At 50.2% G+C, this 25,550-nt stretch overlaps 1 protein-coding gene across 2 annotated transcripts; it reads right to left on the bottom strand.

Annotated features, from left to right (window-relative positions):
* Positions 1-1,545: 1,545 nt before the first annotated feature.
* Positions 1,546-25,139, bottom strand: SUSD3 (sushi domain containing 3). 2 transcript variants are annotated; one of them, XM_040245918.1, is made up of 5 exons: positions 24,893-25,139; positions 8,502-8,690; positions 6,605-6,752; positions 5,798-5,950; positions 1,546-2,223 (listed from the first exon to the last, which is right to left on the bottom strand). In XM_040245918.1, the coding sequence occupies exons 1-5, from the start codon at positions 24,978-24,980 to the stop codon at positions 2,031-2,033; spliced, it is 771 nt and encodes a 256-aa protein (XP_040101852.1). In that variant the 5' UTR covers positions 24,981-25,139; the 3' UTR covers positions 1,546-2,030. The 2 variants fall into 2 exon arrangements, with proteins under 2 accessions (XP_040101852.1, XP_040101845.1); XM_040245911.1 differs by lacking the exon at positions 24,893-25,139 and adding an exon at positions 21,923-22,470.
* Between the last annotated feature and the right edge of the window lie 411 nt (positions 25,140-25,550).

The raw sequence follows: 25,550 nt of genomic DNA, 5'->3' as shown, positions 1-25,550 counted from the left end.
CTCTAAAACGCCTGTGAAAGAATGCTGCTCCTTTCCTGCTCCTTGGCAAGCTTGTCTCCCAATCCAGCTGAGACTCCTGGCCACGGTGTAGACGGGTCAGAGCCCAGCGTGCTGCCCCACAAAGGCCTCATGCCCCTCTAGCTCTCCTGAGCAATGGCTCTGATGTCCAGCCAGCACTCTCCAGCTGGGCACCACGTCACTTCCTTCCCACCCCTGCAGCACCCTGGGGCCATCTGGACACCTGTTCCCGTAACTCTCAGCTGCTGGGAGCCGGAGCAGGGTGGTGCCATCCTCCTGGCTCCACTTCACCTCATCCCTCCTGTCCTCTGCTCCAGTAGCCCAGGATCCAGGCACTGGGGACAAAGCACCCACTTCCTGTTGAAGGCACCCCCTCAAACCCTCATGGCAGCTTCTCACCACCTCACTCTGATAAGGACATGGAGAGGGCCTGGTGGAGTTAGCATTTGTGACGGAACTCCGAGCCTTGCACAGAGCTGCTGAAGCCCCCCATGAGGGGCCTGTGGTTTCGGACAGCATCCATGGGCCCTGACATCACACTCTGCAGGATCAGGGTGGACCCTCCACCCCTGCCTGGCCCCCACAAAGTTGAGCCCACAGGACCCTTGGAGGCACACAGCCGAGGGCGACTACTTGCCCCTCCCAGAAAAGCTGGAGAGGGCCTGAGTCTACCAGGGACCCCACAGCATGAATGCTGCACTATCCGGTTGAGGGCTGGGTCTGGGCTTCCCCCCAGTGCCCTCTGCATGACCTTCCCCTCACTGGAGAACCACACACACCTTCTGGCCTCAGAATTCCTCACTGGAACCCACTTGATGGAATAGCATCCCACACCAGAAAGGATGTTGGCACCAATGTAGCAGCTGAAAATGTGGAACCACCCAAGTGCCCCCTGCTGGAGGCTTTCCACATGAATCAGGACAGATGGACTGCCCCGTGTAACCTGTATCAAGATGTATTTGTTAGTAACGGAAACCATGACAAATGTGGCTTCAGGGTAGCACAGGCTCTTTCAGGACCACCAGCTCTTCTTCGTCAGGCTCTTCTCCTTACAGCCTAAGCATGACTGCAGGGCCTCCAGGAAGCAGGAAAGTTCAGACAGCAAACACCAGTGAGGTTCCTCAATGGCCAGACAGATCACACCCCAAATCTCAGAAGGCTAGAAGTCAGATTTCAACTGGTTCAGGAGAGATGTGGAGTCCAGGTACCTGCCCTCATTGAATGAAACACAGAAGTAGTGACCGAGGATGACTTCGGAGGCCCTGAAAGGTAAGGTTTGTACTTGGGACTCGCACTGTGGAAACCAGCTGCCATGATGTGAGGAGGCCTGGCCACTCGAGGTGGTCACCACTTGATGGGTCTCTGCTGACTCCTGGCAGCAACCCAGCTGACCACAAGCACATGGGAGGAGCCGCTGTGAGCAGTGGCTGGCAGAGCCCAGTGGTCCTGGAATCCCCAGCTGTAATAACAAGAAACTCCAGTTTTATGCTGCTACACTTGAGGCTCTGGGACACAGGGATTGAAAACTGAGACAGTAATTCTTACCTTTATTGTTTTTCAAAGAATTGTTTATTTCATACCCCTCACCACAACTCTACAGATAATGGACGCAGCATCCCAGCTGGGTCTCTGCTTGTAGGTACAAGGCAGCCAGCTGTAACTGTGAGGAGTCTGCTGCCATCTCCTCCACTCTGCTATGCAAAACTAGATGTGCCTAAAATGTCCTCCAGTCTCTTCAAAGGGGCCTCACTAGAGGGAGGCTGCAGCTGGGTTTGTGAACCTCAGTGGTGGTTTCAAGGAGCCCTGTCTATAAAAAGAACTATGGCTGGGCTCCCCTGGGACAGGTCACCCCCTGAAAGGGTCCCCAACTCAATGCCCTGAGGGATCTCTAAGCCCGGAGGCTGATTTCACTGACCAATCTTGAGCTGGACACATCTCAAGATGCAGGTGTCAGCTGGTAGGGTCATCCTGGCCTTCCCGCTGTGGAGGGTAGGCTGGGGCCTCCGCTTTGGTCACCCTGGGACATAGGCTGCAGGCTGTCTGAGCATCACAGTTGGCCTGGAGGGAGGCGGGATCTGCCCTGGGCTTGCTGTATGCACCATCACCTGGGCGTGGGGTGAGCTGGTGGGGCCACTGGCGGTCCAGAAGTCCTTGTCCACACCTCGGGCCATGCTGGCCAGCTCTCTGGTACCCTCGCCAAGGTCTCTGCAGGAAGAGGAAGGGTGAGCTTGGGGGAAGAGTGAGGACTCCATTTAACTCCAACTTTGCGCCCATGCTGGGTACCCAGGCCCTGGTCTGCAATGGGTCTGGGATAGATTGTTGCCCCAAGGTGAGGGCCCCTGTTTCCTCCTGCCTTGCACCCAAGGAGGCCCCTCCATAGATGCCTCTCCCTGAGCCTCAAGTCCCTCCTTCATACAAGAGGGATGACTCAAGGAGCAGCACACCGACCTTCCTAGGGCTTTCTAGAGGAAGGAAGCTTATTCAGAGTGAGTGTAAACTATGTGGAAACAGCATGCCCTAGGCAGAGAAGGGACATTGGGGCCCCAGGAACATTCTGGAGGACACCCTTGACCTTGCCAGGCTCTCCTCTGGCACTCTGGGGCCAGATCTCCTACCTTCTAGATCTTCAGTTCCCTTGTGGGGCCCCCAAGCCACAAACCCACCCATTTTCCAAGCTGAGCAAACCCTGGCCCCCACCTTTGTCCACCTGGTCCTACTCTTACCCACTTACACTGGATTTTGCTGCCTGAGGCTGCCTGGCTAATTCTTCCCCTTAAGATGCTCTCTCTTTCCTTCTCTCCAATACAGACTCTCCCAATCTATTCAACTCAGGCACCACTTCTTCCAGGAAGCTTCCCCAGATTTCTGTTCCCACCCACATCTAGTCCTCAGGAAAGCTCTAGGAAGTAGTAGGAATTACGTTATCTGTTGGTTCAATAAATAAGTGAGTGAGTAAATTAATTAATTAGTGGAAAGGAATATCAGCTTAGTAAGCAAGTCCACTGACTCTGGAGCTAGACTCTGGAGCTGACTTCAAACCTAGCTTCATGCTTAGCAGTGTGTTACTCTGGACAAGTTTCTCAAAATGGGATAAAAAAATAGTTCCTACTCCTATGGTTAGAACAAGTAATGTTTGGAAAAGCTCAGAACAATGCCTGGCACAATGTGAGTGCTGGGAAGCATTTATGAAAGAAAAGTAATGTCAAGGGGCAAACCTCACCTTACTAAAGATGATTTCACCACCAATCAGTGGGAGAACTGGGGCATCTAGGCCTTGCCTAGGATGGTACATCCTGAAATGCAGCAAGTCCTTCCCCTATTCCACTGGGGCTCTTCCCAACTGAGACTCCAGACAGTGTGTCACAGGTCTATAATGGGGAGAGGGTGTCACAGGGCAGGGGGCAATGGAGAAGCTCCAAAACCTGCCAAGGAAATATGACTAGATGAAAAGGATATGCACTACCAACATATCCTGCACATAATCTGAAAATAACTAAAATAAAAAGGAAAGTACTTGCAGCTGGCTGATGGGTAAGAATCTCTTCTACAATGTACACGGAGCTTCCAGTATTGATGAGAAAAAAACATCAGGCAATTCAGCAGAGCAAACCAAAAATGACTAAAACCAGCAATGCTACTGGTAAGCAAAGGAAGGAGAAAATGCTCTTTCTCAATGTTAATCAAATAAATGCTGATGAAAACCACCGATGTAACTCCCACTTGCTAAAGAAGTAGTAGGAATTACAGTAACGTTTGCAATGGTTAGCTATAAAACAAATCATTAACATTTGGCAATGGTTAGCTATAAAAACGGCTCAGCTGGTGCTGGGTTCCTGGAGAAAGAATCTGGTAATAAAAATATGCAGACTTATTTGACCTAAACAATCTGTTCCTAGGATCATCCCCAAATGCCATCTCAAAAAAGAAAAACAGCTCTAAGTACAGGCATTTACCTAAATCTAAGCACAGCGCTTGAAGTATTTGGAGTGAAGCTCCGGGGCCTCAGACCACCATGGCAACACAACGTGTCAGGTCAGGTGGGAAGGGTGCAAGGTGGCACTCCTGCCATGGCCACCACGATGTTCAAGGGAAGGAGCTAGGGAGTCAGTTCCTTCCCAGAGGCCTTACCCCTCCAGGAGTCAGCCAGCCCCAGCACTTTGGGTGTGGACGTGGGATCAGACAGGCCCTTGCTACTCCTGCACAAGCCACCACCTCTAGCACCTCAGTTTCCCTACGTGCTACCAGGGACAAGAGCAGAATTAACAACAACGGCTGGCACTCACTGAAACTATACTCTGGGCCCAGTCGAGCCCACTGACTCATATCACCTCAACAGGGCCAAGAAGTGAGGCCCACCATAATCCTCACTGTACATGGGTGGAAAAGGAGGCGTGAGCAGTTGTCACACAGAGAGGTGTCAGGCTCAAGCAACTGGCTCCCTGGGAGGTTCCTGTGGGGATAGACTGAGGAAATGAGCAGAAACTGCCCTTGCGATGCCAGGGCAGGCAGAGAAAGCACTCAGTGGGCCAGAACATCCTGTGCGAGAGAGGAGGTACTGCAGCTACTGAAGCCAGCAAGCCCAGAGCCCATGCTTTGCAATAAGAGAAGCCGTCACAAAGAGGAGCATGCGCACTGCAAAAAAGAGTAGCCCCCTCTTGCTACAACTAGAGAAAGCTCCCGCGCAGCAACGAAGACCCAGCACAGCCATAAGTAAAATTGTTTTTAAAGTTTGAGAAAAGAATACCTATGAGTTCAGAGTGATACAAAAATAACAAAACAAAATGAAAAGGAAAGGAAGGATAAGACAAAATCCATCTTCATTCCTCATAGAGGGAATAACAGAATCACAATGGAATTAAAATCATTATTCCATAACCCCCAGGGCCAAAACTGATTCTGGCTGGATCATCCCTGGATGCTAAGGCTACAGGTCAGGGGTCATAGGGGCAGCAGAGTGACCCTTAGCAGAATCCTGTCTTTGTCACTTGACAACGGGCTCATCTCAGCCAAGAGGGCCCAGACCTCATGCCTGCAGGGCAATAGCCCAGCCTACATCCGTGATTCACACCAGCACCACCCATGGGGCACCTGCACCAGAAATGCTGCCCAAGTGAGTCATGCAGGAATGCCAAGACAGTCCAGAAAACAGTCTGTAGGAGACCGCTGGCCTCGAGCGTGCCAAGGGAAACACTACCGAAGACAAATATCCTGCCCGATGCAAGGAGCCCAGAGACCGGGAGGCCCTGGGACAGAGGGTGCGCACTCAAAGCTGGTAACAACACTGGGAGATGCTCTATCTGCACTCCACGTTCAGCCAAGATTAGACTCCTTGAGTCAAAAAAAAGTACGTAAAAAATGTCCTTGTACTGGTTCATAAAAAGTGTGTATGTGTGTGTATTTTGAAAGAGAGACAAGGAGAGACAGAAACGGAGAGACAGAGGAGCAGGGAGAGAGACAGGAGGACAAAGCAAACTGACAGGGCACTGTGGGTCCTGGTGAAGGGTAATACTCATTTCCAGAAGCTTCCTTCTCTGGACAAGGGGTGACAAGATACAGACATGGAGTGGAGGGCAGCTCCAGGTACTAGGGTACAGGTCAGGCACAGGTTGCAGAAGGACCATCAGCTTGTCCTACAGATGGGAGTTGGGGTCTTGGTGGGCCTGGACTCACAGCATGCGTGGACTGTGAGTGCCCTTGGTGTCCAGGTTTTCTGGCCAAGCCAGACACCCCCCTGCCCTTATCACTGCCCTACCGCCCTCCCTGCCCTGCCCATGCCCACGTGGTGAAGCTGTGATTGTCGTGCACTTGGACAGGTTGGATCCTGGGCACTCCACTGATGCTGCTGTCACTGTTGAGGCCCTTAAGGCCGAGGTAGGGAGCCTGCACCGTCTCCAAATCCTCGCTTCTCAGCTGGAGCCACAGTTGGTTTGCCCTGGGGAGAGATGAGGGAAAGACATTCAGGTGCGAGCATATCCAGGACACTACCTGCAAGCCTCTGCAAGGCCAAGAGCGAGTATTTTAGGGCTGTACCATTCTGCTGCTGTAGGGAGAAGGCAGTCATGGATGATGAGTAAGTGCCAGAAAAACTACTTACAAAGACAGGTGGTGGAAAGTTCTTGCGATGAATCAAGCCAGTGATGGTATAACACTATGAATATAACCAATGCCCCTGAATTGTGCACTGAAAGATGGCTCACGTGGTAACTTTTATTATGTTATAAATATTTTACCACTGTTTAAAAAAAAAATACCACCCCCCACCCCCACCACACACACAAAAAAAAACAGGATAAATTTTTGTGAAGAAAAGTAGAGGGGAGCCAGACTCCACCTGCAGGCCCTAGTTAACCATCATGTGGTCAGCCCTGCACGTCCACACACAGCAGAGCATACGCTGGGGGTGTGCACAGTCTTGCAGAATGAGAAAATCCTGCGTGTACCTGTCACCTCTTCTTAAACAAGCGAGCCATGCGCCCTGCACAGCCTAGATACTCTGTGAACAGCAAGATGCCAAGATCCCAGCAGCCCCACCCCAGGGGTCCCGGCGTGACTAGCAGGTGCCCGCCGCAGTGACAGGTCACTGTACCTGTCGGATCGCTGCTGCTCACTCCTCTTCACACACTTCACGAAGCAGCAGGTGAGGAAGGCCATGGACATGAGCATGATGACGGCGCAGCTGACGACTGAGGAGATCACGGCCACCTTGAAGCCAAAGGTTTCATAGGGGGGCACAGCTGTGAGGGAGACAAGACCAGCTCTTGGGCCCAGCCTGGCATCAGGGAGCCCTGTTCCATGGGGAAGCCAGGGAGGTACCAACAGATGAGATGAAGGTCTGTGAAAACTGTTGTAGGGGTAGGGCTACCAGGTAAGACTGCCCCCAAGAAGCGGGTGTTTGAGCAGGGTTTTGGTGAGTGTGTAGGAGTTTTTGGTGGCATACTGGGGGAAGCTCTGATAGGGAGTTCAGTGATGGTCTCTTTGGCTCCATCCCCTATAGACTGGACTGCTGAGAACAGAGAACGGTAGACAACACATGGTCTATTTTCACAATGCCTCAAGCTGGCAAAACCCTTTGGGGGCCTATGTGCCTTCTTAGGTCACTTTCTAGGAAGGTGTGGAAAAAAGGAAAACAGTGGTGGCTCAGATGGTAAAGGGTCTGCCTACAATGCGGGAGACCCAGGTTCAATCCCTGGGTTGGGAAGATCCTCTGGAGAAGGAAATGGCACCCCACTCCAGTACTCTTGCCTGGAAAATCTCATGGACAGAGGAGCCTGGTAGGCTGCAGTCCATGGGGTCACAAAGAGTCGGACACGACTGAGTGACCTCACTTTCAGTGTTTGGGGTCAAAGGGCCTTTGGCACATTATCAGTTATGTGCCAAAGAACTACCTATGTGCCAGGAACTAGTTCTATCAGGTTCTAAAGGATGTTCTCGAAATTGAGGCCCAGAATCCTAATTTTAACAACACTGCATATGTTCCCATGTAGTAGATAGAGATCACGCTTTCCATTTCCGAAGTCCCTCTGCCCTAACTGGAACCTGGCCGTCCCAACTGAAGACTACATTTCACAGCTTCCCGTCACATGACCACATTCTGGCCAGTGGTGAACAGTGGCGCAGGGGTGTGGGACAACTTCTAAGAGCCTTTCTTGCCCTGCAACCAATCCTCTAACAACTACATGGATCATGCAGTTGAGGTCATGCCCAACAGAGCCACAATATGGAAAAGGCCTGGGTCCCCACCACGGGGCACTATACAAGCCTTGGACTGCGCATCCTGAGGACCAGAAGCAAGAAAAACCTCGCATAATCCCCCATTACTTTGGTAACCCTCATTATCTTGGGTTTTCTATCTCTTGTTGGAGTCTAATCCTAAGAGACACTCTCCTTCTCAGAGATTCAACCATCACATGAGTATTTTAAAGGCTCTGAGAAGTCCTACTGCCTGTGAACCCAGTCTTTTCCGAATTATATTGACTATAGAGCCCTCTTCAATGCACAATACACATTAACACAACATATGTAGCCTCACTTTGGAAAATGCAGTACTAGGTATTATCCTTCAACACCCTGTATAGCAAATACAGAAAACCATCTTCTCCTCCAGACTGAGCACCACGGCCAAGCCTAGAATTCTTGGCATATGGAATATCCTATTAAGGTTTGCTGCATCTGTGCATGAAATAACACACGAATGAAAGCAGTTTTCTGCTTAACAGATAAAGTGCTAGCTCAGATGCATGAGTCACCTCTTGGAGATGACAGGCCAAGTCAGTGGCAGCACTAGAATCTGAAGAAGCTGCTAGAACTTGAGTCTACACTGCAGACATGGAGCCCCAAGGGACCACCAGCCCTGGGAACAGGACCTTACACAGACACCCATGGAACCTTCTCTGTGGCCACCCATGCCACCCATGTGACAAAACCAGCACTCCCCCCAGGGGGCACTGCTGAGTTGGGGGCAGCTCAGGCAGAATGGGCCTCACTCTTGCACATGGGGGTCCCTGAAGACCACTCAGCGATGTTCCCCTTCCAGGCACAGGTGAGGAGGCCAGACCCCACCATCTGGTGGCCTGAGGGGCAGTGGAACACGATGACAGTCCCCACAGAAGCGCCGTCCCCACGAAGGACTTGGAAGGTGCCCTGCAGGGGCTGCTGCAGTTGCACACACATGCCTAGGAGAGAAGAGAGGGGAGACAATGTGAGACCCCACCCTTGGGGCAGGGGCTTGGCGGGAGACCTCACCTGACCCAACGACCATGTGTGCTCTGGAGAAGGTCACACAGTTACCCAGACAAGAGACAGTGGCATCCACGTGGCCAAAGTGTAATCCCTACATTAAGTGAAATCTAGAGGTGTTGAGGTCCAGAGGTGCTCCCCAGGTCCAAGGAGTGGTGGCTGCACGGGCGCAGGAGGGCCGAGAGGAGCTACTCCAAGTTCAAGGTCAGGAGGGGCGGCGGTAAGGAGATATCCCTCGTCCAAGGTAAGGAGCAGTGGCTGCGCTTTGCTGGAGCAGCCGTGAAGAGATACTCCAGTCCAAGGTAAGAGAAACCCAAGTAAGACGGTAGGTGTTGCAAGAGTGCATCAGAGGGCAGACACACTGAAACCATACTCACAGAAAACTAGTCAATCTAATCACACTAGGACCACAGCCTTGTCTAACTTAGTGAAACTAAGCCATGCCCTGTGGGGCCACCCAAGACGGGCGGGTCACGGTGGAGAGGTCTAACAGAATGTGGTCCACTGGAGAAGGGAATGGCAAACCACTTCAGTATTCTTGCCTTGAGAACCCCATGAACAGTATGAAAAGGCAAAATGATAGGATACTGAAAGAGGAACTCCCTAGGTCAGTAGGTGCCCAATATGCTACTGGAGATCAGTGGAGAAATAACTCCAGAAAGAATGAAGGGATGGAGCCAAAGCAAAAACAATACCCAGGTGTGGATGTGACTGGTGATAGAAGCAAGGTCCGATGCTGTGAAAAGTAACATTGCATAGGAACCTGAAATGTTAGGTCCAAGAATCAAGGCAAATTGGAAGTGGTCAAACAGGAGATGGCAAGAGTGAACATCGACATTCTAGGAATCAACAAACTAAAATGGACTGGGGTGGGTGAATTTAACTCAGATGACCATTATATCTACTACTGCGGGCAGGAATCCCTTAGAAGAAATAGGTCGCCATCATGGTCAACAAAAGAGTCCAAAATGCAGTACTTGGATGCAATCTCGAAAATGACAGAATGATCTCTGTTCGTTTCCAAGACAAACCATTCAATATCACAGTAATCCAAGTCTATGCCCCAACCAGTAACACTGAAGAAGCTGAAGTTGAACGGTTCTATGAAGACCTACAAGACCTTTTAGAACTAACACCCAAAAAAGATGTCCTTTTCATTATAGGGGACTGGAATGCAAAAGTAGGAAGTCAAGAAACACCTGGAGTAACAGGCAAATTTGGCTTGGAATACAGAATGAAGCAGGGCAAAGGCTAACAGAATTTTGCCAAGAGAATGCACTGGTCATAGCAAACACCCTCTTCCAACAACATAAGAGAAGACTCTACACATGGACATCACCAGACGGTCAACACCAAAATCAGACTGATTATATTCTTTGCAGCCAAAGATGGAGAAGCTCTATACAGTCAGCAAAAACAGGACCAGGAGCTGACTGTGGCTCAGATCATGAGCTCCTTATTGCCAAATTCAGACTTAAATTGAAGAAAGTAGGGAAAACCACTAGAACATTCAGGTATGACTTAAATCAAATCCCTTATGATTATACAGTGAAAGTGAGAAATAGATTTAAGGGACTAGATCTGATAGATAGAGTGCCTGATGAACTATGGAATGAGGTTCGTGACATTGTGCAGGAGACAGGGATCAAGACCATCCCCATGGAAAAGAAATGCCAAAGAGCAAAATGGCTGTCTGGGGAGGCCTTACAAATAGCTGTGAAAAGAAGAAAAGCAAAAAGCAAAGAAGAAAAGGAAAGATACAAGCATCTGAATGCAGAGTTCCAAAGAATAGCAAGAAGAGATAAGAAAGCCTTCCTCAGCGATCAATGCAAAGAAACAGAGGAAAACAACAGAATGGGAAAGACTAGAGATCTCTTCAAGAAAATTAGAGATACCAAGGGAACATTTCATGCAAAGATGGGCTCAATAAAGGACAGAAATGGTAGGGACCTAACAGAAGCAGAAGATATTAAGAAGAGGTGGCAAGAAGACACAGAAGAACTGTACAAAAAAGATCTTCATGACCAAGATAATCATGATGGTGTGATCACTCACCTAGAGCCAGACATCCTGGAATACAAAGTCAAGTGGGCCTTAGGAAGCATCACTATGAACAAAGCTAGTGGAGGTGATGGAATCCCAGTTGAGCTCTTTCAAATCCTGAAAGATGATGCTGTGAAAGTGCTGCACTCAATATGCCAGCAAATTTGGAAAACTCAGCAGTGGCCACAGGACTGGAAAAGCTCAGTTTTCATTCCAATCCCAAAGAAAGGCAATGCCAAAGGATGCTCAAACTACCACACAATTGCACTCATCTCACATGCTGGTAAAGTAATGCTCAAAATTCTGCAAGCCAGGCTTCAGCAGTACATGAACCGTGAACTTCCAGATGTTCAAGCTGGATTTAGAAAAGGCAGAGGAACCAGGGATCAAATTGCCAACATCCGCTGGATCACTGAAAAAACAAGAGAGTTCCAGAAAAACATCTATTTCTGCTTTATTGACTATGCCAAAGCCTTTGACTGTGTGGATCACAATAAACTGTGGAAAATTCTGAAATAGATGGGAATACCAGACCACCTGACCTGCCTCTTGAGAAACCTATATGCAGGTCAGGAAGCAACAGTTAGAACTGGACATGGAACAACAGACTGGTTCCAGATAGGAAAAGGAGTACGTCAAGGCTGTATATTGTCACCCTGCTTATTTAACTTATATGCAGAGTACATCATGAGAAACGCTGGCCTGGAAGAAGCACAAGCTGGAATCAAGATTGCCGGGAGAAATCTCAATAACCTTAGATATGCAGATGACACCACCTTTATGGCAGAAAGTGAAGAGGAGCTAAAAAGCCTCTTGATGAAAGTGAAAGAGGAGAGCGAAAAAGCTGGCTTAAAGCTCACCATTCAGAAAACGAAGATCATGGCATCTGGTCCCATCACTTCATGGGAAATAGATGGGGAAACACTGGAAACAGTGTCAGACTTTATATTTTTGGGCTCCAAAATCACTGCAGATGGTGACTGCAGCCATGAAATTAAAAGATGCTACTCCTTGGAAGAAAAGTTATGACCAACCTAGATAGCATATTGAAAAGCAGAGACATTACTTTGCCAACAAAGGTCCATTTAGTCAAGGCTATGGTTTTTCCAGTAGTCATGTATGGATGCGAGAGTTGGACTGTGAAGAAAGCTGAGTGCTGAAGAATTGATGCTTTTGAACTGTGGTGTTGGAGAAGACTCTTGAGAGTCCCTTGGACTGCAAGGAGATCCAACCAGTCCATTCTAAAGGAGATTAGCACTGGGTGTTCTTTGGAGGGAATGATGCTAAAACTGAAACTTCAGTACTTTGGCCACCTCATGCGAAGAGTTGACTCATTGGAAAAGACTCTGATGCTGGGAGGGATTGGGGGCAGGAAGAAAAGGGGATGACAGAGGATGAGACGGCTGGATGGCATCACTGACTCGATGGACGTGAATCTGAGTGAACTCCGGGAGATGGTGATGGACAGGGAAGAGTGGCGTGCTGCGATTCATGGGGTCGCAAAGAGTCGGACACGACTGAGCGACTGAACTGAACTGAACTGAACTGAGAGGTGCTGAAGACCACACTGTTGATAAAAGAAACACATATCTAAAGACAATAAAAGCAAAAGGACAACTATTATCCAAGTGCAGCTCAAAAGGCAGAATCAAGGGGAAAAAAAGGAAGTAGAGAGATTGACAGATGTGATTTCATGAAAAGAAAAAAAAACTTTTGTTATTCCCTAATAACTGAAAACCCCTTCATGGATCACAACTTTGTCATGGAGAAGGGGCTTGCATAACTCAATGAAGCTATGAGCCAGGCCAGCAGGGCTACCTAAGACAGACAGGTCATAGTGAAGGGTTCTGACAAAAGTGGTTCACTGGAGGAAGAAATGGCAAACCACTCCAATATTCTTGCCGCAAGAATCCCAAGAACAGTATAAAGGGCAAAAAGGTATGACACCAGAAGATGAGCCCCTAAGGTTAGAAGGCGTCCAATATGCTACTGGGGAAAAGTGGAGGGCAATTACTAAAAATTCCAGAAAAAATCCAGAGGCTGGGCCAAAGCAGAAATGCCGCTCAGCTGTGGATGCATCTGGTGGTGAAAGTAAAGTCCAATGCTGTAAAGAACAATATTGCATAGCTGATCACTGAAGAATTGATCCTTCTGAATTGTGGTGCTGGAGAAGACTCTTGAGAGTCCCCTGGATTGCAAGGAGATCAAACCACTCAGTCCTAAGGGAAATCAACCCTGAATATTCATCGGAAGGACTGATGCTGAAGCTCCAATAACTTTGGCCACCTGATGCAAAGAGTCAACTCGTTGGCAAAGACTCTGATATTTGGAAATATTGAAGGCAAAAGGAGAAGGAGATGGCAGAGGATCAGATGGTTAGATACCATCACTGATTCAATAGACAAGAATTTGAGTAAACTCTGGGAGAAGGACAGGGAACCTAATGTGCTGCACTCCATAGGGTCACAAAGCTTTGGACACGACTTAGCAACTGAACAAGAGCAATAACTGAAAAGCAAATTCAGATGAAAAAATTAGGAAAAGATATTTGGAAAACGCAGGACAAAAGTTCAACACAGGTAATTTATAAAGAGATCTTAACACAGTAAAAGCTGAACATCCAGTAAAACAGAATGAACTGATGTGTGAACAAGCTACTCGTAAGAAACAAGTAGCTAACAGACATGAGAAAATGCCTGCCTTCACAGGAACTACGTGTTGCGTCTGACTCTTTGTGACCCTATGGACTGTAGCCCGCTAGGCTTCTTTGTCCATGGGATCCTCCAGGCAAGAATACTGGAGTGGGTTGCCATGCCCTTCTCCAAGGGAGCTTCCTGACCCAGGGATAGAACCCAAGTCTCTTGTATATCCTGCATTGGCGGGTTCTTTACCACTAGCACCAGCTGGGAAGCCCTCATAGTAACTGAAGAAACACTAATTCAAATGAGAGCTAATCTTTCACTCCTCCACTTGCGTAAAACAAACAAACAAACGTAAAAACAAACAAACAAACAAAACCACATGTGAACTTAGCAAGGGCCTGGGAACAACTCCGCTCTGACTTGCTGATGGGGGTGCAGACCCAAATCTTTCTGGACAGAGTTTGGTAAAGTGTATTAAGAGCTTTATGCTTGTATATAAATCTGAGATTTAGCCAAAGTAAGTACTTATGATCTGCTGCCGGGATTTCTATAAAAAGGTATTTGTCTACACCCACATCTCCAGCTGTGGACATCGGTGCAGTTAATCAGAGTACATCTGACATGAATGCCAGCAATGATATCCTCAAGTGTTTCAATGATGTCCTTATATAAGGACATATACAGAATTTACTGTGTGCTGTTCTAAATGCTTTACATGTATTAACTCATCAATCCACAAAATACCTCCCCATTTGACAGGGGAGCAAACTGAGGCACAGAGTGGTTTAACCATTTCCTGAAGTAGCACAGTTCCTATGCTGTAGGGCAGAGACTCTGAAGCACACAGGAAGCTCTGGGCCTACCCTCTCAATATACACGTGTGATAGATACCTCACGTGTCCTTCGTGTCTGGCTTCCCTTGCTTAGCACGAGAGAGGCGTTGTGCTGCGTGTGTTGGCAAGCTGTCCCCACTGTGTGGATGCCCTGCGTGCTTCCCTGTTCCTGCTGACAGACGGATGTGTGCGTTGCTTCTGGCCTTCAAGAATATGGAATGAAGCGGCTACTGATGTTCCAGAGCATGCCTAGAGCTTGCCTACTCGTGCCTGAGGTGCAAGAGGCTCTTCCTTCTGCTTTTCTGGAACTTTCTGATTGTACTGCTGCTGCTGCTAAGTCGCTTCAGTCGTGTCCGACTCTGTGCGACCCCATAGATGGCAGCCCACCAAGCTCCACCATCCCTGGGATTCTCCAGGCAAGAACACTGGAGTGGGGTGCCGTTTTCTTCTCCATCTGATCGTACTACTGGTGTATAAAGTGGTTAGCCTCAGACAAAAGGGAGACTGGTTGAGCTGGTTGTCTGGCCTGTGTCTGTGGCAACATTGACCAGAGGCAGCATCCATGTTCAACTCCCTTGCTAGGTGGGAGCAAGGGTGGGGACTGGGGCAGAGGCTAGCACTGCCCAGGCTGGGACCCTGTTACTGCACACCAATCTAAGACGGCACTGCACCTGATCCCCATGGGATGCCTCCAGCTAGGACTGTGCCCCGGGCACCAGGCACAGGTGTCCTAAAGCCCACTCAGCCTGCCACACCCAGCCAAGCTCCTGCCCTGGCCAACCTGCTCATCACTTGGCTCCCCTATTCTAACCATGATGTTAGCCACCAGTTCCTCTATCCTTTACTTGCTCTAGCCCTCATTTAGAACCTACCTGGGACTTCCTTTTCTCAGTCCACAACCAATTCACCAGCAAACTCTGTGAGTTCTGCTTTCAAAATGCATACCCAGGACATATGTAGTAGGCTGGAGAGTCCTCCAAAATCCACACCCACCTGGAAGCAGCCCCACAGGGGGTCCACTGTGGAACGCATGGGACACTGTGTCATACAGGTTGTGGGGACAGAGCATGCCTGCGACTGCCCAAAGGGCCATGGCTGTCACTCAGGAGGGTCACACACATGCATTCATATGCCTCGTGATAGCACCTCACATGCCTGCACACAACCAGCCCTGTCCAGAAGGGAAATCGAGGCTCAAGAAGGTCAGGCCGCCCCTTGCATGAATCTGCTGGCCCTGCCCCACTTAGGGTGAGGGTGTTAGTGACAGAGAGGCTTCAGCCTCAGGCCTGCATTCTGCCCTCAAGGAGGCCAAGGCTGCCCGAGACCCTCGGTGTGGGGCAGAAACACTCAGAGACATCATTTGGGTGAGGTTGGCCAAGCTGCATTTAGTCCACCCCCTAGCCCCACCCTCCCTAGAACCTGGCGGGTGCCTCATCAGGCTAAAAGGCTGGAGGGAGGAGTGTGTGCCTGGGGGGTCCTTGTGGGAGTGGGGACTGACCACTGGAACACAAACAACACTGGGTACCTAATGGATGGTTCACTATATTGGAGCCATATGAGAAGACCACCCATCTCCACCTCACAGATGGGGAAACTGAAGCACAGCAGGGCTGGATGACACGCTGAGGGTGATGGGGTGGAAGGGTGCTAGGCCATGGCTGTCATGGAAACCACACATCCGGGAGGATTTGGGCTTCCCTGTCTGAGAGGTCCACCGTTCGTGTCACACTAACAATAGCTGATAGAAACATCTGGTCAAGAAGGACCCCAATTCCTGCCCTCATATGGCACTCAACTATCTGCAGAGGACAACAGTCATTATATCATTTTAACATCAGCAACCAAGCTTGGAGAGGTGGCTGACCCGCCCAGCACCCACAGATAGAGAGGGAACCCACAGACAGGACTGACACACAGCTTAAGATTCCTAATCAATAGCAGAACAAAGGAGTGTGGGTATTTGCAAATACATGTAACAGAGCATCTTTCTTACATAAACAGCACTTACACACTTGGATCATAGTGAAGGGTTCTGACAAAAGTGGGTCACTGGAGGAGGAAATGACAAACCACGCCAGTATTCTTGCCTCAAGAACCCCAAAAACAGTATGAAAAGGCAAAAAGGTATGACACCGGAAGATGAGCCCACAAGGCTAGAAGGCATCCAGTATGCTACTGGGGAAAAGCAGAGGGCAATTACTAAAAACTCCAGAAAGAATGAAGAGGCTGGGCCAAATGCCACTCAGCTGTGGATGTGTCTGGTGGTGAAAGTAAAGTCCAATGCTGTAAAGAACGATATTGCATAGCTGATCACTGATGCTTCTGAATTGTGGTGCTGGAGAAGTCACAACAGAAAAAATGGTTACATTAGGAAGAAAAAAATGGAAATGGTCCCAAACTAGTGAGCAGAGCAATTAATTAAGAAAATTAAACAGCATCCACATTACGAAGGAAGAAGCAAAGCTTCTCTATTAGATGGCATGATCCTATATCTAGAAAATCCCTAGGAATCTGCAAAAAAATCTATAGGAACTAATAAATGAGTCCATCAAGATTGCAGTATACAAGATCAACACACAAAAATCCATTGTATTTCAGTACAGTGTCAATGAGCAGACTAAAAACGCAATTAAGAAAAAAATTCCATTTACAAGAGCATCAAAAAGAATAAACTACTTAGGAACAAAATTTAACAAAAGAAGTTCAGGTAAAACTGAAATTAAAAATTACAAAGCATGTTTAGAGAAATTAAAGAAGACCTAAAAAAATAGAAATACATGACTTACTAGGGGGTCAGAAGACTTAGTATGGTTTAAGACGGCAATGCTCCTCTGCTCACTTAACAGCTTAACCCTTATTCAGCATAACCCAAATTCAGCATAACCCTTATCAGAGTCCTAGCTGCTACCTTCACAGAAACTGACAAACTGATCTACAATTCATAAGGAAAGGCAAAAAGACCTAGAATAGCACAAACAGAACAATCTTGAAGAAGGAGAACAAAGTTGGAGGATTTCTACTTTCTTAGTTCAAATTTTATCACAAAGCTATGGTGATGAAAACAGAGGACACTGCTATACAGACAGACATACAGGCCAATGCAAGAGTTTAAACTCAAGACATAAACTCCTATTTACAATCAGCTGATTTTCAACATGGATGCCAAGACAATCAAATGGGAAGAGAATAGTTTTTCAACAATTTGGTGCCACAAAAACAATACTTACATGCAAAAGGAGAAAGTTGGACCTCTCCTTATATCATATAAAAAAATTAACATGAATCAAAGATCTCAATATAACAGATAAAAACCATAAAAACTCTTAGAAGAAAACATAAGGGTAAATCTTCCTGACCTTCCAATGGCAATGGTTTCTCAATGATTACCAAAAGGCAAACAACAAAGATAAACTGGACTTCACTAAGATGAAAAAAATTTGTGCTTTATAGGATACTATCAAGAAAGTGAAAAGACAATCCTCAGAGTGGGAGAAAATATTTACAAAAGCATCTGTCTGAAAAGGGATTGCATTTAGAGTGTATAATTATTATACTGACTTATAAAAAGACAGCCTAATTTAGAAATGGGCAAAAGATATGAACAGACATTTCTCTATAAAGATAAACCAGTGGCCATCAAACAGATGAAAAGATGCTCAACATCATTAGCTCCAGGGAAATGCAAACCAAATCCACAGGGAGGTACTTTTTCCTGTATACCGTGAAAAAGACACATGAAAAAAATAACAGGTGTACCAAGAATGTAAAGAAACTGGAGCCCTCACACACTGCGGCTGGGAATGTCAACGGGGCAGCCACTTCGCAGTTTCTCTAAGTTTTCAGAGCACTGCCAAATGATGCGGCAATGCTCCTCCCAGCAATATACCCAAGGGAAAGGAAAACACGTCTATATGAAAACTTGAACACAAATGTTCAATAGCAGCATTATTCATAATAGCCAAAAAGTAGGACCCACCTAAATGTTCATCAACTGGTAAACGGTGAGCTAAAGTATGGTCCACCCTTACAATGGAATATTATCTGGAGAACTGACGTGCTACAACATGGATGAACCTTCAAAACGAGCCAATCACACAAAACCCACCTAGTGTATAACTCCATTCATATGAAATGTCTACAACAGGCAAATCTACAGAGACAGAAAGCAGGTCAGTGGTTGTCTGGGGCAAGGGAGAGGGGAAGTTGGGAGGTGAACTCTAAGGTATGCAGGGCTTCCTTTTGGGGTGAGGAAAATGTCCTAAAATTGACTGTGGTGATACTTGTACGTATCTGAATGGACTAAAAGCCATCGAGTTGTACACTTTTAATGTACAATTTAAATGTGTGAATTGTATGGCACATGAATAATACCTCAATAAAGCCTGTTAGAAAAATTCAGGGGAAATATTTATCTCAATTAAAGAAGCGTGAATTTGAAACTTATTACTTTTGGCTTGGTCTAGGTCAAAACAACCAGCCCACCAGGTTAGTGAGGGTGTGGGAAAAGGGGTGGGGCAGAGGGCACAGCCCAGAAGACCTAAGAGGCAGTCCTCCCCTGCAGCAGAGGCAGGCAGGTGCTTGCAGGCAGGAAGGGGTAAGCAGGCTGAGCTGGGAGTCCCAGGGAGGCAGGGCAAGGAGGACACAGCACCGACTTCGAGCTGCCAGTCAGACATTTCCCAATTATCCTCACTGGCCTTGGGTCACCCAGTTCTCAGTAGTACAGAGGTTCAGTGCTACACAGTACTCAGTACTGTACAGAGTAGTACAGTAGTACTTTTGATTCCAGCATATAGGCCCTTAATCATCACACTGTGTTTCCACAGGTGCCAAAGGAGAAATGAATGTACAAATGCGTGAACAGACAACCTAACATCTGAAAGTGGTGATCAGCACTCCTCCAGGAGAAATCTCTTTTCTTTTTCAGGATCTGTGGACTTGGACATGTGTGGTCCTTCCAGCCAGGGAAGTGGACTGGGGTTTTGGAACTGGGCAGACATAGCAGGGCAGCCACAGGCCAGCCACATGGCCCCTTCCCCAGGGTCACCGGAAACCAACACTTCCCAGTCCCCAATTTAGAGCTGCCACTTCTCCATTCTTCTGTGGCTAAGCACCTTCTTTCTCCCCAGCCCCAAGAGGCCCTTGGAGAAGGGAGGGCCTTTTGGAAGGAATCAGCAGGGGTAGGAGCTTCGTGGGCACTTGTCTTCCCAGCACCTGGCAAATAAAAGGAGGAAGGGGTAAACCTGTGTTTATCCTTTAAAGATGCAACTAGAACTTTATCAAAAAAATAAGATGCTTTGAGGGAGGGACAAAGAGATGGCAAGAGATGAGATGAAGCAGGCCTGGTGAAAAGTTAAGGGTAGGATAGAGCCGAGTGATGTGTGGATATAAATTCTTTCCTCTGTGGTATGTTTAAAAAAATTTTTAATGTGGGGAGAAAGCCTTAGGCATCACTGTTGAATTTATCTGTCTCATATTCTCCAGGGGGTAGCTGCCCATCTCCCTACCCAGAGCCCAGTCCACATCCTGCACTATCAGCTTAGATGGCCCTGGCATGGGGAGTCACAGCCAGAAGCAAAAGTTTCAGAAACTGAGGCAGCAGGCTGGTTCTACAGACACACACATCTGGGTATAAACCACACTCAACCTGCGGGGTGGGCAGGTTACCAATTCAGTCCTCAACTCACCCGGAAAGGCTGCAGTGGGCAAGACTGGGCGGGGTCTGACTGAGATGACACGCAACCCCAACCGAGCAAGGAAACCAGCACTGTGGTGGAGAAAGGGCCCGGCTGTCAACAGTCACATCCTGTACAGCTGCTGGGTTCCGCTATGGTGACATGCCAATCCTGAGGCAAGCACTGCCGCTGTTTCATCACCCAAGGGGCTCACATAGCTTCAATGACAGAAATAAGCCCTCCCCACAAGAGGCCCAGAGCCTGTCCTGCCTCCTGGAATCTCACCAAGGAGGGAGGGTGAGGGGTGATGCCACAGAAAGGGAACAGGCCTGACATGTGGATGCCTCCAGGGTTGCGTCAAACTGAAGACTCAAGGGAAAGGTCCAAGAGAATTCGCAGCCCAGGCCCAGTGAAAATGCCACTGCCCATTACCACGCATGTTGCGCAGCTGGGGACAGGAGGGCCACCGAGAGACTCAGAATGGGGGCTTTAAAAGAAGTCATGGCCTCTCTCCCTAGACTTGTGGCTTCACACTCTGCATTTCTGGCCAGCCAATACAGGTGTCTCACGCCCATCAGAGGCAGGGAGCCCCTGCTTCAAGCACAAGTGTATTGTTAAAACAGGTCCTCTTTTAAAAATGAAAATGAAAGGTCTGAGGAAATAACTCTGATAAGAAAGAGCAGGGGGAAGATGAGCCTTGCCCAAGGCCCCTCCCTGCAGTGAGTACATCATGGAACCTTCCCCTACCTGGGAGGCAAGGAGCTCAACTCCAGTAATCTGAGAGCCCAATCAAGCAGAGAGGCAAAGGCAGAGAAGCCAAGTGGGCCTGGTCTACTAGGACCACCCTCTCAGCCCCAGCTCCTCTCCACCAGGTCTGACCCTGCTCCACCACCTCTAGGCTTAGGTCCTAGACTTGGTCAGATTCAGTTTCCCAACCTGCAAAATAGGGTGACCTGCTCTTCAGATCAGTGATAGGAAGAGTGGGACCACCTGGTGGAGACTTTAAACCTGTGCCTGGGAGCTCAGGAATGCCCCTAGGAGGAGGCTTAATACCTGCTCCTATCCCCCATCCTAAGTCCACAGTATCCAGGATACCTGCACCTGCTATCCCCAGACTCAGACCCAAGTCTTCCCCAAGACCACGACACTCTGCCAAGACACCTTTATCTGCCATCCCGTTACTCCAACGGGATGTCCTGTATCCCTTCTCTGGGCCTGGAAGGCTGGCAAACCCTTTGGGCTGGGCCCATTTTCCAGATGAAGAAACTGAGGTCCACAGACCTGTTGAAGGTCCCAGGTACACACTGGCAGTGGCCCCCACCAGACTTTTCTACCCAACTTGTGACACACAGGCCAGATGGGGCAGGAAGGTGGCACAGCGTCAGAGGACGATGAGGGCTTCAGTCTACCCATCTTCTAAGGACATTCCAAGAAACCACCAGCTGGCTCCAGAGACATTCCAGAGACATCCCCTAACCACCGCAAACCCAGCCTCTTCTCACATTCCTCACTACACCCTCCACCGCCTGGAGACCCCCAGACTCTCTAGCTGGGCCCCCAATAGTCCCACCCTACACATGGTGTTTAAGAGGCAAATCCCACTTCCTCCATCCCCTGCTGAAAATCCTCACCAACACCCAGCTGCCCCTATATACCCTTCCTAGGCCTGGTCTCCACCCTACCCTCAACTCCCAGCTGTCCTTCCCTTCCAGCCCCACTCAGCCCTGGAGCCTGGCCCTGCCCACTTGCGGCCCGACTCACACACTGGACGCTGCACTCCCCCAGCCCTCCTCTGGCTGGACCCCTGCACCCCTCAATCTTTGGTGCATTTTTTTCTCTGCACCCTATATGAACTCATCTTTTTTTCTCTATGTACACATAAATCTCAAAGAAGAGGAAAAACAACAGAAAAAAAAAACAAAAGGAATGGATTTGATGCAGGCAAGATACAAAACAAAAGCAAACCCTATAAACTCACTGGACAGTGGAGAGGCAGATCTGCCCATCCGGTGTGGATCCAACTCCCCCGACTCACTCCCCAGTGCCAGGCAATGCTCTTTCCCACCCTCTAACACACAGTGGGTGTACGGCCTGGCCTGCACACCCTGTCCTTCCAGCCCATGCCTCCCCTAGCCTGCCTGGCCAGTGGGGATAAGAACAATCCTTGCTTGTTAATCTTTTATCTGGTACTTTGGACCACAGGACCATCCCTTCTATCCTCCTTCCTGGAGCCAACACAGCCCTCAAAGCCTGACCTCATCCACTGGGAGGTAAATAAGTTAACCTTTTATGCTGGCCATGGCTGCGGATAACAGGGACAAGGAGGAGATGGGGGAAGCAGGCTCCTGGACTCACCCACTGTGGGCCTGCGTCACTGTGGGACTGGAAAGTCACTTCCTTGTTCTGAGTCTCAGTATCCTCAAGTGGAAAGAGGAACCCATAGGAGGGATTTCTCAAAGAGAAATCAAAATGGATGAGGGGTACGGGTGCACAGGTACTCTATGGAGAGTCAACCGCCCCTCACTCCCGCCCACAAGACCCCAGCAGCAGGGACAGCCAGGTGCAGGAGGCGCAGGCCCTGGCTGCGTGTCCTAAAGCAGGCACAGGGTTCAGAACTACTGCAGTTCTGGTCCTTGGCTCCAGTTCATACCTGGGGCTCCCAGGCAGTCCGCTGACAGCAGGTCAGCTCACACATGAGAAATGTACGTCCTCCTCCAGCACATGACCAGGTTAATTCCAATCCAGTAAGAGCGCAAGCCCCGTGCCCCCATCCCCTCCACTCTGAATCTCTCAGGGGAGGACACTGAGGCTCCAGAGAGCCTCTTTCATCCAGCAGCTCTGTGTGTACTCTGGTGGGAGACCAGAGCCAGGCCTCAGGGGCACAGAGGCCCTGTTTAGAGACCAATGCCCACCCACTCCCTCCAGGTTTTGGTCTTTTCGTGAAACGGGCCCTGGCTGGCTGTGGGGCTGACCTGCAGGAGTGAAGCCAAGGGGACGCCCACAGAACACGTCCTCATCCACCCCTGCAGCCCTTCTACTGCCTGCTCTCAGGGGTATGGATCATCTCCGGCCACTGAAACCCCGAGTTATTCCTCTTGCAGGGCCATGTTCCTGGACAATCTCCTCCATCAAGGAGTGCTGGAGCTGCCCTGGGAACAAGGCCAGTGGGAGGGCAGTGGGAGGGCAGCCTCCCAGTCAGCCATTCAACAAAGATTTAAGGCCTTGTTCCGATTCAGCCTCCCCTTGTCTGCCCCTCCCTGCTGTGCATGAATCCCAGGACTCTGTGTCTGTCTGGTTGGATTTGCATAGCTCCTCTAGGAAGAGCAGAATAATGTACCCATTTTACAGACTGCAAGAAAAACACCCATCCCATTCCTGTGTTTTAGACAGTGTCAAACTGTCTCTAAAGACCCCCATACCCATCGTTTACTGCCCCACGAGAGGTGCGTGCCCATTTCACAGCCCAAGATACTGGGGCTATGCAGCAGAGCAGTGGAGGAGTCCAGACAACAGTGATACCCTGGGGCGGAACCATGGTGAGGGTGGGTGCATTGGGACCTCCCTGGCTCCCACACGCCTGGGCAGGTATACAAGGCCCACCACTTAGCCTATGGAGAAACTGAGGCACACAGATAGTGAGGTATCCCAAGTTGGGGGGCTCCAACCCCGAATTCCTGGGAAAGATTCACAGGCTGGGACCCCCAGGGTAGCAGGGCTGGGGCCAGGCCTGGCAGGCTAGATAGAGGGCAAGAACTGGACTCTGAGACCCCCTTTCTCCCAGGACAGTTCTCTGAAAACAGCCTTTTGTACGTAGCCAGATCTCCCCCTCGCTCTCCTTGGCTGATCTTGGGCAAGTCCCTGTGCCTCACAGTGGACACTCACCTCCCCAGGCAGTGCTGCACAACTCGCACACACATTATCCTCTTTTCACACGCACTGAAACACTCAATTCGGGACGGGACATCAGGCTGCCAGAGGGAGTTAAAGAAAAACCCACCCCACCAGGCCACGGGCAGGTCTCAGGTCTTGGCTTTCACACCACCAAGCCACACGCCTCTGCTCAGAAAATGACTTCTCTGGGCCTGTTTTCCCATCTGAGACAGAGTCGTCATTCCTCCCAAGGTGGCAGGTGTCACTCTTTTAAGCTTGACTGGCTGCATGACCAATGGGGTGTGTCCTGTGCCAGGCTGCTCCTCCAGGCCCGGCTTCGATCCGTACAGTTCAGCGCCTGGCCTGGGGCACAGGTGTGCAGAGACCCTCAGGCTTAAAGGGGAGCTGACGGTGTGCCCTCAATGAGCCTCCAGGAACATCTGGGGCTCAACGTCTGGGTTTATCTGTGTTTCTAAAAGGATTAAATTTCAGACGCATTCATGGCGTAAAGCGGACATTCGAACCCCTGGCTTCGGACGCTTTCCCCACACCGACGGCGGGCAGAAAGATGAACCTCCTACAGAACAATCCAGAAATCAAACATTTACGATAACAGCCTTCCGGAGACCCCGGAGCCACACACCAGGCTCGACTGTCGTTCTCCTCTCTCAAGCTCAGTTTCCCCACCTGTAAAGTGGGGCTGAGGAGCTAGCCGAGGAACCGGAGCATCTCCCCGAGGTAAGGCCGCTTTCGGTTTCCCCACGTCCGTCGCGCAGCCGTCCCCCGCATCACCCCGAGGCGGCCCCCATTGGGAAAGGGCGCACACCTGGGCTGGCGCGCGGCTAAACGCAGCCGCCTAGCTTCTGGGCACTCGCTGCCGGGCTTCAGCTCCGCTGGGGCGCCCGCTGGGCTGCGGAGAGGTCCGGAGGGCGTTAACCGCCGGGTGTGCACCTCCCAGCGGCAGAGTGCAGCCCACCGGCCCCCGCTCCCGCCCAAAGCTGTGCACGCAGCCCCTCACCTTTCCCGTCTGTGTAATGGGCGCAGAACCTCACCCGAGGCCCGCAGCCTCTGCCCTTACCTGTGCCGTTCCCGGGGGTGGGCATGGCGTTCCCCTTGCGCACCCCGGGCCTCGCTCTGCGGCGGAGGGTCGCCGCCGCCCCGCGCATCCCCGCGCCCTCCGCGGCGCTTGGCCGGACTGCCAAGCAGGGGCCAGCGTGGGCGGGGCGGCCAGGACGCGCCCTCGCAGGGCAGAGGGCGGGGCCGACCTCGCAGGAGCCGTCGGCCCCGAGGGGGCGAAAGTCGCGGAGCGGAAAGTCTCGCTCCAGGGCCTTGCGCAGGCGTTGCTCTCAGTCCCTGCCCCTCAGACCACCAGGGTCCTCCCCAGACCAGGTGTTCTCGGTGAGTAGCACATGTGATCCCCGTCTGTGTCACTGGGGTCAGGCCCTCTGTGGTGGGTGATGATGTTGTGCTTCTTCAGTGAGGACCCCCGGGTCGTGGGGGCAGGATTCAGACCTCCAGGGTCTGGCCCTAGGCTCACACACCACACTGGGGGGGGGCCTGCGCTCTCCTGACTCCTCCTACCCAGCCCCCTTAGAGGGGGCCCCTGGCTAGGCTCAGAGCTGCGGCCCGCCCCTTCCTCTCTCTAGGACCCCGCCCAGCCCAGGCGCAGCACCCCGCCCAGGCCCAGGAAATGCTGAGGAAGCTCTAAGATTACCGAGTCCACAGCGGGGTCTTCC

The sequence above is a fragment of the Oryx dammah genome, unplaced genomic scaffold (genome assembly GCF_014754425.2).
Source record: "Oryx dammah isolate SB20612 unplaced genomic scaffold, SCBI_Odam_1.1 HiC_scaffold_1, whole genome shotgun sequence".
Lineage (NCBI taxonomy): Eukaryota > Metazoa > Chordata > Mammalia > Artiodactyla > Bovidae > Oryx > Oryx dammah.
Note: the sequence above shows the minus strand (reverse complement) of the source record. Positions and strands in the feature narration are given on the sequence as shown.

Coding starts and splice junctions, on each gene's coding strand:
- SUSD3 (XM_040245918.1), bottom strand. CDS start 24,980: ATGCGCGGGGCGGCGGCGACCCTCCGCCGCAGAGCGAGGCCCGGGGTG. Junction 6,753..8,501: donor AGGGACCCCCATGTGCAAGA/GTGAGGCCCATT, acceptor TCTCCCTCACAG/CTGTGCCCCCCTATGAAACC. Junction 5,951..6,604: donor GAGCAGCAGCGATCCGACAG/GTACAGTGACCT, acceptor ATCTCTCCCCAG/GGCAAACCAACTGTGGCTCC.